This window comes from Pseudopipra pipra, chromosome 12 (genome assembly GCF_036250125.1).
Source record: "Pseudopipra pipra isolate bDixPip1 chromosome 12, bDixPip1.hap1, whole genome shotgun sequence".
NCBI lineage: Eukaryota > Metazoa > Chordata > Aves > Passeriformes > Pipridae > Pseudopipra > Pseudopipra pipra.
Genome location: NC_087560.1, coordinates 20,011,289 through 20,026,219, shown reverse-complemented (window position 1 = coordinate 20,026,219; position 14,931 = coordinate 20,011,289). Strand labels below are relative to the sequence as shown.

Here is a 14,931-nt window from a genome sequence, read left to right as displayed (position 1 = left end):
TGTCCCTACAGAAAATCCTATGAGCAAAAAAAAACACTTCCAAAAGGGAGCTTTACATGATGACCATGCCAGGAAAACCACCAACAGAACAATGAAAACCACATAAAAATTAGATATTTTCTATATTTTAAGGCTTAGAATTTCCTGTGCAAACTTTTTAGGGCGAAAAAGTCTGTTCTGATCATCACTGTTATTTCCTTGCTCAGATTGCAGTTAAAGACTGGTTATGGGGATTATATTCTGTATATTGAGACCAAAAAAATTGATAATTAGAGTTAATAATTAGATATTGACTCTAAACACACCCATAAGCAACTTTACTGACAGGAATAGTTGTTTGCACACTTAAAAGCTTTCAAAATAAACTTAATTGTGAAGATTAAACGATTGTGTGGCAAATAAGCATCAGCAAAATAAACACTCATAAGAGAAATACCTATAAAAGATGTGGAAAATGAGCAGTGGGAAGTTCTACCATGAAAATATTTTACTTTTATCATTAAAATATTTGACTAAAAGCCAGAAAATAAACCAATCCCCCTTTAGTCTCCCTGGCATATTGCAGAATCCTGAATTTCCACACTGCAACGATTCCTCTTACAAATCTTATTCATTTAAACTGAATTTATCCACACACCATTTGTCTGTGTCTTAAAAACTGAGCAAAAAAGGAAAAAAAAACAACAAACCACACATTTTTTGCAGCTGCAGCTGCAGGAAATTTCAGGTGTTCTCCTGCACGTGGCCACACTTCCCATTTTCAGAGGGAAGCAACTTCCAACTCATTTAGGGCTAAATTTGAAAATGCACATATGATCAACTTCATTCCTTGATTAACTTCATTCCCTGAATAAACCCACTGAAGTGAGGGGGAACTGACTGCAGAATCAGGCCTTCACTAGGGAAATAAATAGATATTTGGAGATGAAAAAAAATCCCTATTATTTATCTCCCTAATCAGAGAAGGTTTCCAAGGGTCCTCGTGTCCACCTTAGTAAGCACATGACTAAAATTCATATTCTTCACATAAAAATCCTCCCGAAAAACCAGTTGCTGGAAAAGCTTAATAGCCACATTTTCAAGTTTCACCTCCTCAACTGTTTTACATTAAAAAAAATATACACAATTTCATGGGCTACTGACTTGCCAAATATTCTTTTACAAACCCGCTCCGTTTTTTAATTAGAACAGTAAAAAAAAAAGCATCTTAAACTTGCAATCGTGTGTTTGTTCAGGAAGGAATTTTTTTGCCCAAATCCTACGGAATGTCCAGGCTCCAACTTCCCTCCCCACCCTCTGACACTTCCATGAGGGTTATTTGAAATTCTGCCCCCCATCACTTTGATTTAAGGTCAGAAAATACACGGATGCCGAGCCCCTCATGAGTTCCCCAACGTGGGGAGGACTCTGCAACACAAGAGCTTCTCTTTCAATCCTCTCTTCAAAGGTACATTTAAAATAGAGATAAAATATGCAAAGGATGCTCTATTAATCATGGCAGTCAACATTTTCCAGGGGAGATGAGGAAGTGAAAAATCAAGAGTGTTTCCACACATGCAAAACCTTCCCAAAAGTCCCTAAAAAAAAAAAGTGTCAGGAGAATTGGCTTAAAACAGCTTATAAAAATGGGAGAGAGAATGAGTCCCAGCCTATTATTCAATAACCATGTTTGTGAGGCATCTGCATAATCTAACCATGCATAAATTAGTATGTGTATTACAACAGTTATTTGCATAATAATAGCAAGTTAATAGATGCTTAAAGAGCACAGACCAACACCACCTTTAAATCAGACATTGCCTCCAGGCACTGGGATCTGTACAGACCAAGATGCAGAAAACAGTCTTCATAAAACATATGAAAACATCAAAACCACATCCAAATAATTCATTTTAGTCCCTGGACACTTCACTTTTTCTCCCCCTCTCTCCAAGGAAAGAATAATTTGAGGAGTTGCTGAGCAGTTTGTTGCTGTGAATTCTAACATCCATCTCAAGAATTTCAAGTAATCATCAAACCTAGTTCTGGAGTGGTTGTTTTGTTCAGAGTTTCATGGTTTTTCAAGCAGACAAAGTAAAATATTCCGTGGTGATTCAGGGCTCAGCATCAGCCCAACCTTTGCCACTGGAGATGGAAAGAGTTTAACCACCAACTTCAGGTGGAAAGTCAGAAAAATGCCAGTATCTAAATAAAATACTAATATTAAGTCCTCTTAAAAGGGAAAATCCAGAACTCCCTTAGGTGTCCCACTCACATTACATTTTTGAGAAGATTTTAGGACATTGTGCCATCATTCAAAATTGGAATTAAAAATTAAATTATAAAAAGAGGAGCAGAGACACCTTTCTGCTTAAATAAAGGTGTTGTTGTATACACTGGATTATTTTCTAATCCCACAACAAAACCATCATTAACATCATCATAATTTTCATTGTCTCCAGGGAAAGAAAATGCAGAGTTTGGAGAAGAGGGGGAGAAAAAAAAAAAAATCAATAGAGACTTCTAAATGACTCCTTCCAGATACCACTTTTCAATTTAACAGGACAGATTTATTTGTATGTGGCTCAAATGTTCACAATTGCTCTCTGCACCTTCATACATAGGAATGAATGTCACAGTGGCAAACAGCAGTAATGAACAATCTTACCTGAGGATATGGAAACCTCCCAAGAGCAAGCTGGGAAAGGAAATAATATTTGTCTAGTTATAGAGATTTGCATGGAGGGCACATTTCCTTAAAGAGAGAAAAAAAAAAGTGCTCAGCTCTTCCCATTGTACAAAGTGGGAGATGGCAGCAGGAGGGACTGTGTGAGCACACAAAGAGCTGTATTTAGAGTGGATTGTTCACCACAGCGAACCCAGGGTTCACCCCTCACTCCACCCAGGGTTTCTGTGCTTCCCCAGCCCTTCTGTCACCACTTGGTGACTCTCTTTGATGCCCAAGTTCCCCAGGACTGGAAATGGAACCAGTCCAGCCTCGCCAGCAAGGCCGACGCCGCCGACCTTTGCTGCTGCTGCTCTGCAGGGAGCAGGGATTGTGGAGCAGCACTAACTCCAGAGGCCTCCCTTAACTGGCTCAGGGTAAAATCTGGGTTACAGAGCTCAGCTTTGTGTCCCTACTGTTGTCAAACCCAGGGTGGGATCTGCAGAGAGACCATGGTACCCACAAGGAGACACCTGGTCTTTCCTTCATGTCTCCTTCTCATCGCCCACGGTATCAACTGCACTTCTTGCCCCTGCTGTTGTATAAGTCAATCAGTTACAGAGCAGTCCCAAACCCAACATTCTTGCTTATACTGTGTAAAGAACATTCTACTGGCCACAGCTCATAAATATTCCAAGATAAATTCTTTGTGCTAGACAGGTTCTCCCATTTGAGAATGGTCTCCCATATCTGAAACTTGGACACAATCTCAGCAAAATGTAAGTGGTTGAAGTTATTTTGGCTACTATTCAGGGAAGGACAAGGCTTTCCAGGGTTAGAATCATAAAATTATTTAGGGTGGAAAAGCCTTCTAAGCCTTCAAGTCCAATCATTCCTCCAGCACTGCCAAGGCCACCACTAATCCATGTCCCCAAGTGCCACATCCACATGGCTTTTAAATCCCCCCAGGGATGGGGACTCCACCACTGCCCTGGGCAGCTGTGCCAGGGCTGGACAACCCTTTCCAGGAAGAAATTTCTTCCAATATCCAACCTAAACCTCCCCTGGCACAGCCTGAGGTGACACAGGGCACTCAGAGCAGCTCTGTTCTGACCCTCTGGACGCCCCCACCTCTCTCGACAGTCTCCAGAGGAGCCATGAGCTTCTCCACACCCACTTGACCTTCATGATTCCTCCCCTCACCAGCCTTCAGAGGGAGGTCTCCCACAAAGGTCATGGCAGCACTGCCATCACTGATCTCCCTGTGGGATAAACAAGTTTTACTCCCATCAGACCCAGCGACACCGAAGGTCTGAGCCATCAATCCAAAGCCACGGGTCAGTGCTGGGCAAAAGCTGCTCCCCAGCCCCTGCAGTGCCAGTGATCCCTGAGCCCCTCAGTGCCAGGGTTACTTGGCTCCAGCTGTGCCCAGCCCTGATGAGACAATTTATTTGGGAACTACTCTTAAACAAAGCTTTTGCAATATTCTATTCACTGTATTTGTCCAGAGGAGACCATGGAGATGTTCCAAGGGCTGGAGCCCCTCTGCTCTGGAGCCAGGCTGGGAGAGCTGGGGGGGTTCACCTGGAGAAGAGAAGGCTCCAGGGAGAGCTGAGAGCCCCTTGCAGGGCCTAAAGGGGCTCCAGGAGAGCTGGAGAGGGACTGGGGACAAGGGATGGAGGGACAGGACACAGGGAATGGCTTCCCACTGCCAGAAGGCAGGGATAGGTGGGATATTGGGAAAAAATCCTTCCCTGTGAGGGTGGGGAGGCCCTGGCCCAGGTTGCCCAGAGAAGCTGTGGCTGCCCCTGGATCCCTGGAAGTGTCCAAGGCCAGGCTGGACGGGGCTTGGAGCAACCTGGGCTAGTGGAAGGTGTCCCTGCCCAGGGCAGAACAAGATGATCTTGAAGGTCCCTTCCAGCCCAAACCATTCTGGAATTCTGTGATCATTCTCATCTCAGAAAAGTCACTCTGGTCCCTCTCATGGCAGGCTCTGAAAAATGCTGCTAACAGTTAAGCAGAGACCCTAAATTTTCTGTTACACTCGGTCTTACAAACCAGGAGATACCAAAACTAAAACCCTTTATCATCTTCTCTTCTTTTGGGAGGACCATCCTTATGTTCCAAGCAGCTGTTTGAGGTCCTAAGAAGCCCTGCTGCTGCAATAGCCTATAAATGCCTAGAAATAAAACTATAAATGCCTAGAAAGAAAATTATAAATGCCCAGCATTTTTCCACACACAGAAGTAGAATAAGACCTGATTTATCCAAGAACTACTGGCTCAAGAAGAGTAAGGGAATGTAACAGTTATCCCACTGTAAACCAAGAAGATAATCATGGTTGTATGCACACAGCATCATCCTACAGATGTTATTAAAGCACAAAAAAACCCTCAAAGGTGACTTCAAACTAAGCATTCCCATTCCCACCCACGATGCCTCTCCCTGGCCACACCACACCTTCGGAGCAGGGGCTCCAAAGGCAGCAAAATAACTGGGGAAAGAGGAGTTTCCTGCCAGACTTAAGTACAGGGTGTACAAATGATCTTGGGAGGATCCAAAATGCACCAGCAGCAAGTTTTTTGGGGGGTTGTTCAAAGGAAACACTTCTCTCTGTGAAGCTGCTCCTGGGCTGAGGAGCCAGTTCTGCATCCCCTGAACCATCCCTCGATTCATCTCCTCACACTTGTTCCCTCCCTGCAAGATTGTCAAGGTATTATAAATTAAGAAACTTAGCAAAGAGTCTGTAATCTTCCCCGAAATAGCCTGCAGATATGTCACTGTACTAAATGTGTTTCAGATTTAATGAAGCTTTAATGTCCTTTTTAATTTTGCCTGTTTCTGTATCACCAGGGGTCGAGCGAGGCAATCAGCACTCGAGAGGGTGGTTTGGTTTAAAACTAGGAAAAAACTCATTTGCTTATGAGTTGCACTGTATTTTCTTAATTAAATTTACTAAGCAAAATGGTTTAAGTTCAGCCAACCAATGACCTCTGCATGTGGACTCAGATTTATAAATAGTGTCATAGTTAAAGAGAAAAAAAAAATCCCCCAAAACAAACAGATTAGAGCTTCACTAAAGGGATTTTCAAACTCTGTCACGTGTCCAAGCAAGTCATACAAACATAGGAGGCACAAGCCCAGTGTAGGACAGAAAAAACATAAACTTCCAAAGTAACACACTGTCCAAAACTTCTCTGCTCTGCATTTACATGATGACACTCCAAGACTTGCCTTTTTTTTTTAAGGTATCATCACAAAAATACAATATTTCCACTCACACTCGTTGGGTTTGGGAACTGCTCAGCATTTTATGGCACTGCAGAGAGAAGGGAATGGTTGAACTTCAAGGAGCTGGTTCCCACTTTCCTATGGATTCCTCCCAAATGGTTGGACTGGTTGATCTTGGAAGTCTTTTCCAACCCAAATGATTCTCTGGTTTCATTCCTGCTACACAAGAATTGTAAAAACCATCCTTTTAAAAAGGCCCAGGGAATTGGAAGGGCAGGATGGGGTGGAAATAGGAATGAGAATGAGATTAATCAGCAAGAAATATTCCAGAATAACACTTTCCCACCCCATTTCAGAGATTAATCAGCAAGAAACATTCCAGAATAACACTTTCCCACCCCATTTCATTTTGGAGCAGCTACATGGAGGAGGTTTTTTGGGGTTGTGTGTGTGTGTTTTTTAAAGGAATTACTTTCCTAAAGCATAGAAGTAGCTCATGAGAGCACTTAAAACACTTCTGGTGCTCAGTGAGGTTGTGTCCTGAGAAAGAACCTCCTGCCAGACTTGGACAGAGGATGGATGGATGGATGGATCATCAGATTTTAAACCAGTACTTGATAAACTGAGAAATAATCCCAGATTATGAAATAACAGCTTGGATGCTGACTTTTATCAAACTATCAAATTTTTATATCTATTGAAATTTTAAAAAATTCAAAATACCAAACTATTATGTGTTTATTCAAAAAAAAAAAGGAGGAGAGCAAAAAGAACCATAAAACCTCTGGAATGAACTCCCATAAGCAGGGCTGGAAAACAACTCAAACCTGTTCCCAAGTACATTTAATGTGCAGAAAAGTGAACACAAAATTAAAATGACTTGTTGAACTAATGTAATTTACCATTTTGGAACTGGAAAGGGAAATACAGAGATCCTCCCTGCCTGCTGTATATTGTGAATAAAACCACAACAACTCGCTCTGTATCCTGTTTGCAAAGTGTCTGAGGGAAGGAAGTTCAAACCATATTTTTAGGACACTCAGGCAATAAAGTTTCCCACTTAGATGCTTGTGGATGTTGTGCAAGTTGTTTTTTTAATTTACAGTTCCACTGGAAAGCCCGGGATGCTTTTATTCTTAATTTAGCCACATTTCCATGTTTCTCGGCATAACTGCAAATTGAAAATAAGCACTTCCACTAGCGCCGGTGATGGGGCTGAAGGAGGGGCTTTTATAGGCTGAAATGCTCGAAAAATTTGTTCTTAATTACCTCGTGCACATTTCACACAATTAAATTTCCATCCAAGGATTTTGCATTTAGATGGTGCACTGCAGTTAAACCCTCGTTCCGTGGGAAAGCAGCCGCCGCTTCCCAACACCCAGACACGGGGAAACTTCAAAAATCAGACTTAACTACTGGAGAACATAAAATTCCCCGGGTGAAATTTCATTCCAAGACCAATTTCTACGTTCTCAGATAGATGGGCTTAAAAATCACCTGAAACTCTGCAGGGTATGGACCTTAATAAATATTAAATACCTCAAAAACTACCGGAAGATTTTTTTCTTGCCTTCTAATATCAATTTTCCCCGTCCTCTTATTGCACAGTTAAAAAAAAAAAAAAAAAGGAAAAAAAAAAGAATCCAAAAGGATATAACAGCAATTTACCAGCGTTAAAGTGCTTCTGAGGTTAAACTGCCAACAAAGAGGAGCAGGAACACAAAGCATCTTGAAGTAGGGTTTCAATTAAATGTGCAGGATTTAGTAATGCAGGCCAGGAGAAAAAAAAAAAAAAAAAAAAAGAGTTACAAATTAATTTAATCTTCTGCCTATAGTTTGCAGCTGCACTCCAAAGTGTCTGGGGCTTAAAGAACAAAGCCTTGCAAGGCCTGGGAGTGGGGAAAGCTTCAATTTTTAATGTATAAGGCCATTAGCTGATAACTTGTGGAATCTGCGACCCCTGCGGAGGGGCAGGAGCCGGCAAGGGGAGACTGATGAAGTGACATTTTTGTTGGTGGCGAGGACCACGAGGAGGAAGGTTATTACTGACACCACCAGGCCCACCAGAAATATGCCCTAATAACCTTTGGGACATTCCTTGGCTGGAGCAGACGAGTTGGAGATCTCCCTCTCTCTCTCTCTCTCTCTCTTTTTTGCTCTCTCTCTGCAAAAAATATATTAAAAATCAAAGCCTAATTCGCCTTAATTAAAGATAATTAGTTTCACTTTGCCTTCTTTTAAATATGAGCTATAGCAAGTGCACTGCAAACTACAGGCTGCAGACAATCATGATTAAATTGCACATTTCTGCCTCGCCACAAATCCTCAATATTAGCAAGGCTTTTACTGCTGCAGCTTCAAAGGTGAGGCTGAGAATAGCAGAGCCTTTTCCAGAGGGACAAAGGTGGGACATGGGCTTTTCAGGGCCATTTGTGGAAATTGTCAGGTGCAAAATTTCCACAAATGGCCCATAAAGATTAATTTGATCGCTTGCTCGAGAGAGGAGAGGCTCCCTGCTTGTTTGTTTGCTGGATTTAAATTCAGTATTCCAAGGGGAAAAAAATACATGAAATTTGGTTGTGCTGGTGGAAATGCAGCTTAACTTTAGCTGCTCTCCATCTCTGCTGGCACGAGGGTTCACCTGCCACCACAAGGCACTTAAATAATGGGAAAAGGCAGATTTGACTGGCAACTTCCTCAATTTTTGACTTTTTAATAGAAACAGTGATATTATACAGTGTAAGAACAGGGAATGATGATCTACATTACATAGAATCACAGAATCCTGGAATGGTTTGGGTTGGAAGGGGCCTTTTAAAGGTCTTCTAATCCATCCTGCCACGGGCAGGGACGCCTTCCACTAGCCCAGGTTGCTCCAAGTTCATCCAACCTGGCCTTGGACATTTCCAGGGATCCAAGAGCAGCCACAGCTTCTCTGGGCACCCTGTGCCAGGGCCTCCCCACCCCTTATATAAATATAAATATTATCTGTATAATGTATTATGCCATCTATCAGACACATTGCACAACCCTATAATCCTATATATAATACATATTCCAAACACACCACAACTGATGTGTTCCCTTAATTGTCCCTTCAGCTGCCCAGGCAGAGAACTGGGTTATTTATTTGGCTGCCCACAGCGGCCTAAGAGCAATTGCTGGGCAACATGATCCATGGAGGTCTCAACCCACACAAACTGTACCTAAACTTCCACTTTATTGCAGCTTAGTTCACAATCTTCACCTAATATAGGGTTACATCCCAGAGCAGCAAGCGGATAAATCATCCTGGAATATTACTCTGGCTAAGTTTAGCTGGGAGTGGAGCATATGTGCTTCCGAGTCACTGAAGCAAAGGCCCATAAAATACACTAATTACTGGAAGTTCTGGTCACTGAGTGATTGATAGCGCTCTGTGAGGCAACTTCCCCACCACACAGCAATTATTAATTCATGACCCAACCCTCAGGCACTGGGCCCTTTCGCTTCTGATTCCACCAGCACCACGTTTGTGGGGTGGCTGGACGTTGTCTCCTCGTCCCACCGGTGGCTGGAGGTGGAGAGGGGGAGTGGGAGCCAACGGGCACTGCTTGGACAAACCACCCCAAAGAGCTCAAGGGGGAAAAATGATAAAAATATAGGCCGAAATAATAAAAATATAGGCAGGTTTTCTCCCAAGAATGAGTTTCTGAAGTGCCTCGTTCTGCACAGAACGGCTGAAACCACGTAAATATTCCTCAAGAAGGATTTAAGTTGTAGAGCAAATCACGTTACGGGGCTGGGCAGAGCAGCCAAGAAGTCACCAAGTCACAAACATCACACCACTGCAGTCCTCAAAACCTGACAGCAACGAGGTGAGGCTCATGGCAAAAAAAAAAAAAAAAAGAAAAAAGTACTTTTTATATATCCTTGCTTTTCTTAATCCTAAAGGAAACATGTCCAGTATTTGCAGTCTCACCTGTGTGATGATCCACGGCCCAAGGCAGCTCAAGGCATGACTCTGCTCTCAGCCAAACTTCATGAAATCAAAAAAAAAAGGCCTTCTGCCATGAGCTGTTCCCACTGGCTCTACCAGCACCAGCAGCTCCACCTTGGCAAGGCCTTGCCCAGTCTCTCCAGTTTAAATCAGCAAAATAAACCAGCTCATGCCCAGCATGCAAAGGCCACCAAGCTCTGGGTTTCAGATTCTCCCCTCCACCCCCATCACAGAATTCTTTATGTTGGAAAAGACCTGTGAGAGCATCAAGTCCAACCCTGAACATAACACAGCCCGTTCCACCACTACACCCTGTCCCTAACAACAACTACACCTATTCTTCAGGTAAGGGGGTAAAACTGAGGAAAGACCAACCATAACATCCACAGAGGAGTGGAATCCTGCAGAAGACAAACTGTGCTCTGCACAACCTCCCTCAGATCAGCTCACAATCTTGACCTTGAGCCATTATCACTTCAAAGCCGACAATATCCCCCTGATCACGTATTTTAGACTCCTTAGAAACAGATCTGAAGCCTCCCCTCCTTGACCAGATGATACACGAGTCTTAACAGCAGTTTTATGCAGTTAAACATCTTAAAGATTGAAGTGCTTTTAGAGAATCATCTTCAAGCAGAGCTTCTTCTCCTGGAGCACCCTCTTCAAATATCTTGCTCCTCCTTGCCTTTGTTGGACTCGATGGTCCTTGTGGGCCCCCTCCAGCTCGGCAGATTCTGTGATTCTGTGACTCTCCAGCTCCCTCTCTGCTCCCAACCCAAGTGGGATGAAGAGTCTGAGACTCCACAGCACTGACAGGGGGTGCAATCAGGGTTAACCACCCTCAGAAGATGTGTGTGTCTGAAATAACGATGTCTGGGGGATAAATCCTGGTGTTCCTGTGTGTGGGAATGCTGAAAAGCTGTCTTATGGCTGCTTAGAATATTTCTAACAACCCTTGAAAGCTCTTGCAAATAAATACACAGTTAACAAGAGCCCTGGTAACCAAAGACTTTAAATTCTCATTTTGGGAGTTTTAAGAACTAATAATGAACTGATGTTAAAACTGATGCATGAACTCCTTGCCCCTGAAGGAGAGAACAGTGAGAACCTCTGCAAGCAAATTTAACTTTCAAAGGAGGCTGAAAAACAGGGAAGCAGCTGTTTTTCCCAGCAGAGGAGAGTGGGAAGCAGAGCCCAGGATGTGACAAGAAAGGGGGAGCAAAAAGGCACCATCAGCCAAGCAGGTGAGCTCATACTCTACTTCCAAAACTCACTTAGTTTTGGGGCACAAGCAAATTGCTTTCACTTCCTGCATTTCAATGTAACATCAGTTCTGTCTGTGGATAAAATGAGCCCTGGCAAAGAATTCCAGAATGGTTTGGGTTGGCAGGAACCTGAAAGCTCATCTCATCCCACCCCCTGCCACGGGCAGGTTGCCCCAAGCCCAGTCCAACCTGGCCTTGATACTGGTATTAAAACCAACCAGGTGTATTTTATCCTCCCCTGGATGTTTTAAAGTTCACTTGTGGAGAGCAGCCACGCAAGGCAGGATCAGAGTCAAGAGTGGAGAGGAACAAGAAATATTGGGCAATTTAATTTATCCTCCTGTGCAGGACACGGCTCTTGGAGAGAGGGAATGGGCTATGGACACACACACACACTGAGCCTCAGCCCAGGCAGCCTGGCTGTGGTTTATGACTGAGTTATAAACCCTTGAAAAACAGCTTTTATAAATGAAAATGCTGACACAGTGTTCAGTGTAGTGACAGCAGTGGCATTGGTTTAAATTGAACTTGCTTTGTCAAGCCGAGAGCACTTAAATAAAAACATCGAAAAACCTCCTGGAAACACAGAAACTATTTGTGGGGAAACACTTCTAAACAGCTTTACAGAGCCTGTGTTAAGTTTCATGCACTTCAGAAAAATCCTGAGGGAAGAAATGCAAACTCAAAAAGAAGAAGCAGTGATAATAAAGATAATAATAATAATATTGTATGTATTATCATATAATATATATGATATTATATATATTTCATATATTATATAGTGACAATAATAATAATAAAGTTAGCAGCATTTCTTCTTCTATTTTATTTTATTTTAATTTAATTTTACTTTATTTTCTGTTTATAAAGGGAAGACTGGGCACCCTCAGACACCTCTTACTTCAAAGGGAACACGAATGTTCCCCATCTCCCAAAGCTTAGGCAGGGCTCACATTTAATACTTTCCACACTCTCCTAACAAGTTTTTTGGGGCAGCTTTCTTAACCTTCACGACAACAGCTGCATTTCCCATTACACAAAGCTTTGCAGCAAAGAAATTTGAGATGCTTTAAAGGCTCAGAAGAATATTAAAGAAAATGAGGAGATTTACTGCTGATTTTATATGCTCACACTCCAGCACGAGTAATCTGGGCTAACTTGATCCCACAAGCCATTTCTTTTACATTAACATGCTACCACTGTGCTAACACCGAGTTGTAGGGGTTGAGTATCACCCTCCTAAGTGGAGATGATTTTAAATCCCCCAGCAAACACCAGCTTCCCTTTTTAACAGCTCCATCAACACGAGCCTGGGTGGCTCCACTGCCAATCCCCCTGTCAATACAGTGTTACTTTAATGACAGTGACCTTGGGTGGCTCTTTGAGCACCTTCTTCACCTTTGTGAAGACATTTTTCTGAGCCTCTGTCCTTGCTTTCATCATTTAACACATCACTCAGAGCACTTCCAGACAGCGGCGACCCTGCCGGGAGAGGGCTCGGAGGAGCAGATGACACACCAATTAACAGGCCCAAATTGGTTTCTGGACATCTGATCCAGAAGGCATTTATGGAAAGTGAGAGGGAAATAAAAGTTGAGAAGGTGTAAAACAGGAGAGTCAATGCAAATGAAAGGGGTTTTCCTAATGATGGCAAAAATCCATCCTGCAAATGGAATCGATGCCCAGCCAGGTTATCTGCTAATAACCCTGAGCTGAACTCCAGACAACTTGGTCTGCATGGTGGATGTAATGATCCATGGTGGATCACTGAACTGCTGCTGCACATCAAAATGCATTCTTTTATCCAGCAAAGGAACCAGGAAATGCTTATATATAAAGTCCTATATTTACATCCCCACAAATGAGGAAGGACACCTCAATCAAGTCTCCATGTCATACACTTTTAGGCCTTCATGTAATATAATTTTAGCCCTTTTTTTGGCTAAATTAATTTACAGAGTGTGTGACTACATTCTGTCTCTCTCCCAAAACCATGAGTGAGGGCTGTCCAGCATCACAAACCATTAAAATTTGCAGTAAAACAAATGAAGAGACCTGTCTCCCCTGTGACATGTTAAAGTGTGTCATTGCTGCAGCTCAGAGTTGGCTCCAGTCAGACCCTGGGAAAGATTTACAACACCTAAATGCAATGATTCAGCATGAACCACCTTCATTTTGGTTAAAAGGGGTTTGGCAAGGAATTTACTGCATGAAAACATAGCAATAGTTAATTTTTGGGCTACAAAATGTGAAATCTTAATCTTATTTAACTTCTACCTCATCTCCTGCTAAAAAAAAAAAATCAATTGCACTTCACCTAAAGGTATATTCAGCTTCACCTTAATGACAATTACATTGTGTTATTCCAGAAGAGAAGGGAAGGGCACTCATATTTTCTGCTTAATCATACATGCCTTTGTCAGGCTGTGCAAGAAAAACGGTGCAAGTCATCCATGGTTTGAAGGAATGTTCTTAAAGGATGTTCTTAATGCTTCAAGCAGGGGGAATTTCCTTCATGGGACTGCCCTTGAGCTGAAAAACTCTTCTGAGGGCTTGTTGCCCAGGGCTCCAAGGGTTTCCAGCTGGTTTGTGGCCAGTCAAAGCCAGGATGGAGGAGCTACGTGACCTTCTGTCACCACCAGTCCCTTCTCCCAGCCCAGTTTACACCCAGATCTGATTTTACTGGTCAAGACATGATCATAGCACAGGCTTTCTCCTCAAGTTACACACTCTACATTATCTTTCCTACGAACAATAATCTGTTTTTATAAAAAATTTATGTTTTAAGACACCTTAAGCTGAAAAACCCCACCTTTTTCCTGAATCAAAACTGACCTTGCTCTGCTCAAACCTGCACCTGCTCCTGGATGGCTGCACTGAGAATCCCAGACTGCTTTGGATTGGAAGGAACCTGAAATATCATCTCTTTCCAACCCCCAAACAGCACAATTTACAGCCACATTCCCTTCGAACGGCTTCATTTTCATAGATTTTTTTTTTTGCTCCTGCTGGAAGCTCTGCTTGTGAGAAATCTTTCTAAAAGCCCTGGTGGACACTTAAATCCAAACACTTTATTTAATCACACAGGGTAGAGGCTCCAACCATCCTGCAAATATTTCTGCCAAGGTTTTGCAAGGCCATTAACCAGCTCCAAATTCCAATCTGCAAAACGCCGTTTTTAACCCGAATAATCACCCACTCTGGCCTGGCCTGTGAAGATGCAACACAGAAATAGCATCATTTTCAGTCCCTGAGGTGCTGAGAGGATGCAGAGGCATCTATGCATCAGGCCCTACTTCCTGCTCTTTTTTTTTTGAGTTTCATTGGAGGGTTTAAGAGCTCAAAAGAACAAACCCATTCTAAATACAGCCAAAATTTAAGGGCATATAAATATACAGAGCATTGGCAAAGATTACATCAAAATATTTGAATGTTAATGTGATTCTTAAGACATGCAAGGGACAATGAGATCTTTTCCTACCTCCATGAAGGAAATGCCCAGGCTCCAAACATCCGAGTGGATTCCATACTGTTCCCCCGAAATCCGCTCAGGCTGCAAAGAGATGGAAGGAAACATCTTCTTGAGCCTTGTAAACAAACACAACATTGCACAAAAGCCAGTTCAGGGCAAGCAGATCCATTGGAAAAAAAAAATAAATCACAGAATCATGGAATATGCTGAGTTGGAAAGGACCCATAAGGATGATGGAGTCCAACAGGACATCCCAACCTTGTCCCTGAGAGCGTTGTCCAAACAATTCTTGAGCTCTGGGGGCTGTGCCCACTGCCCTGGGGAGCCTGGGCAGTGCCAA

The 14,931-nt window shown here is 42.8% G+C and overlaps 1 protein-coding gene across 3 annotated transcripts in view; it reads right to left on the bottom strand.

Annotated features, from left to right (window-relative positions):
* The window catches only part of MAP2K5 (mitogen-activated protein kinase kinase 5), a 129,449-nt gene that overhangs the window by 45,302 nt on the left and 69,216 nt on the right, over positions 1–14,931 (bottom strand). For 2 of the 3 annotated variants that reach the window (XM_064669292.1, XM_064669294.1), the window contains 2 exons: positions 14,601–14,672; positions 2,648–2,677 (listed from right to left, as the gene is read on the bottom strand). In XM_064669292.1, coding sequence (XP_064525362.1) covers positions 2,648–2,677; positions 14,601–14,672 — 102 coding nt within the window. The remainder of the gene's footprint in view (positions 1–2,647; positions 2,678–14,600; positions 14,673–14,931) is intronic. The other variant, XM_064669293.1, reaches the window with a different exon arrangement.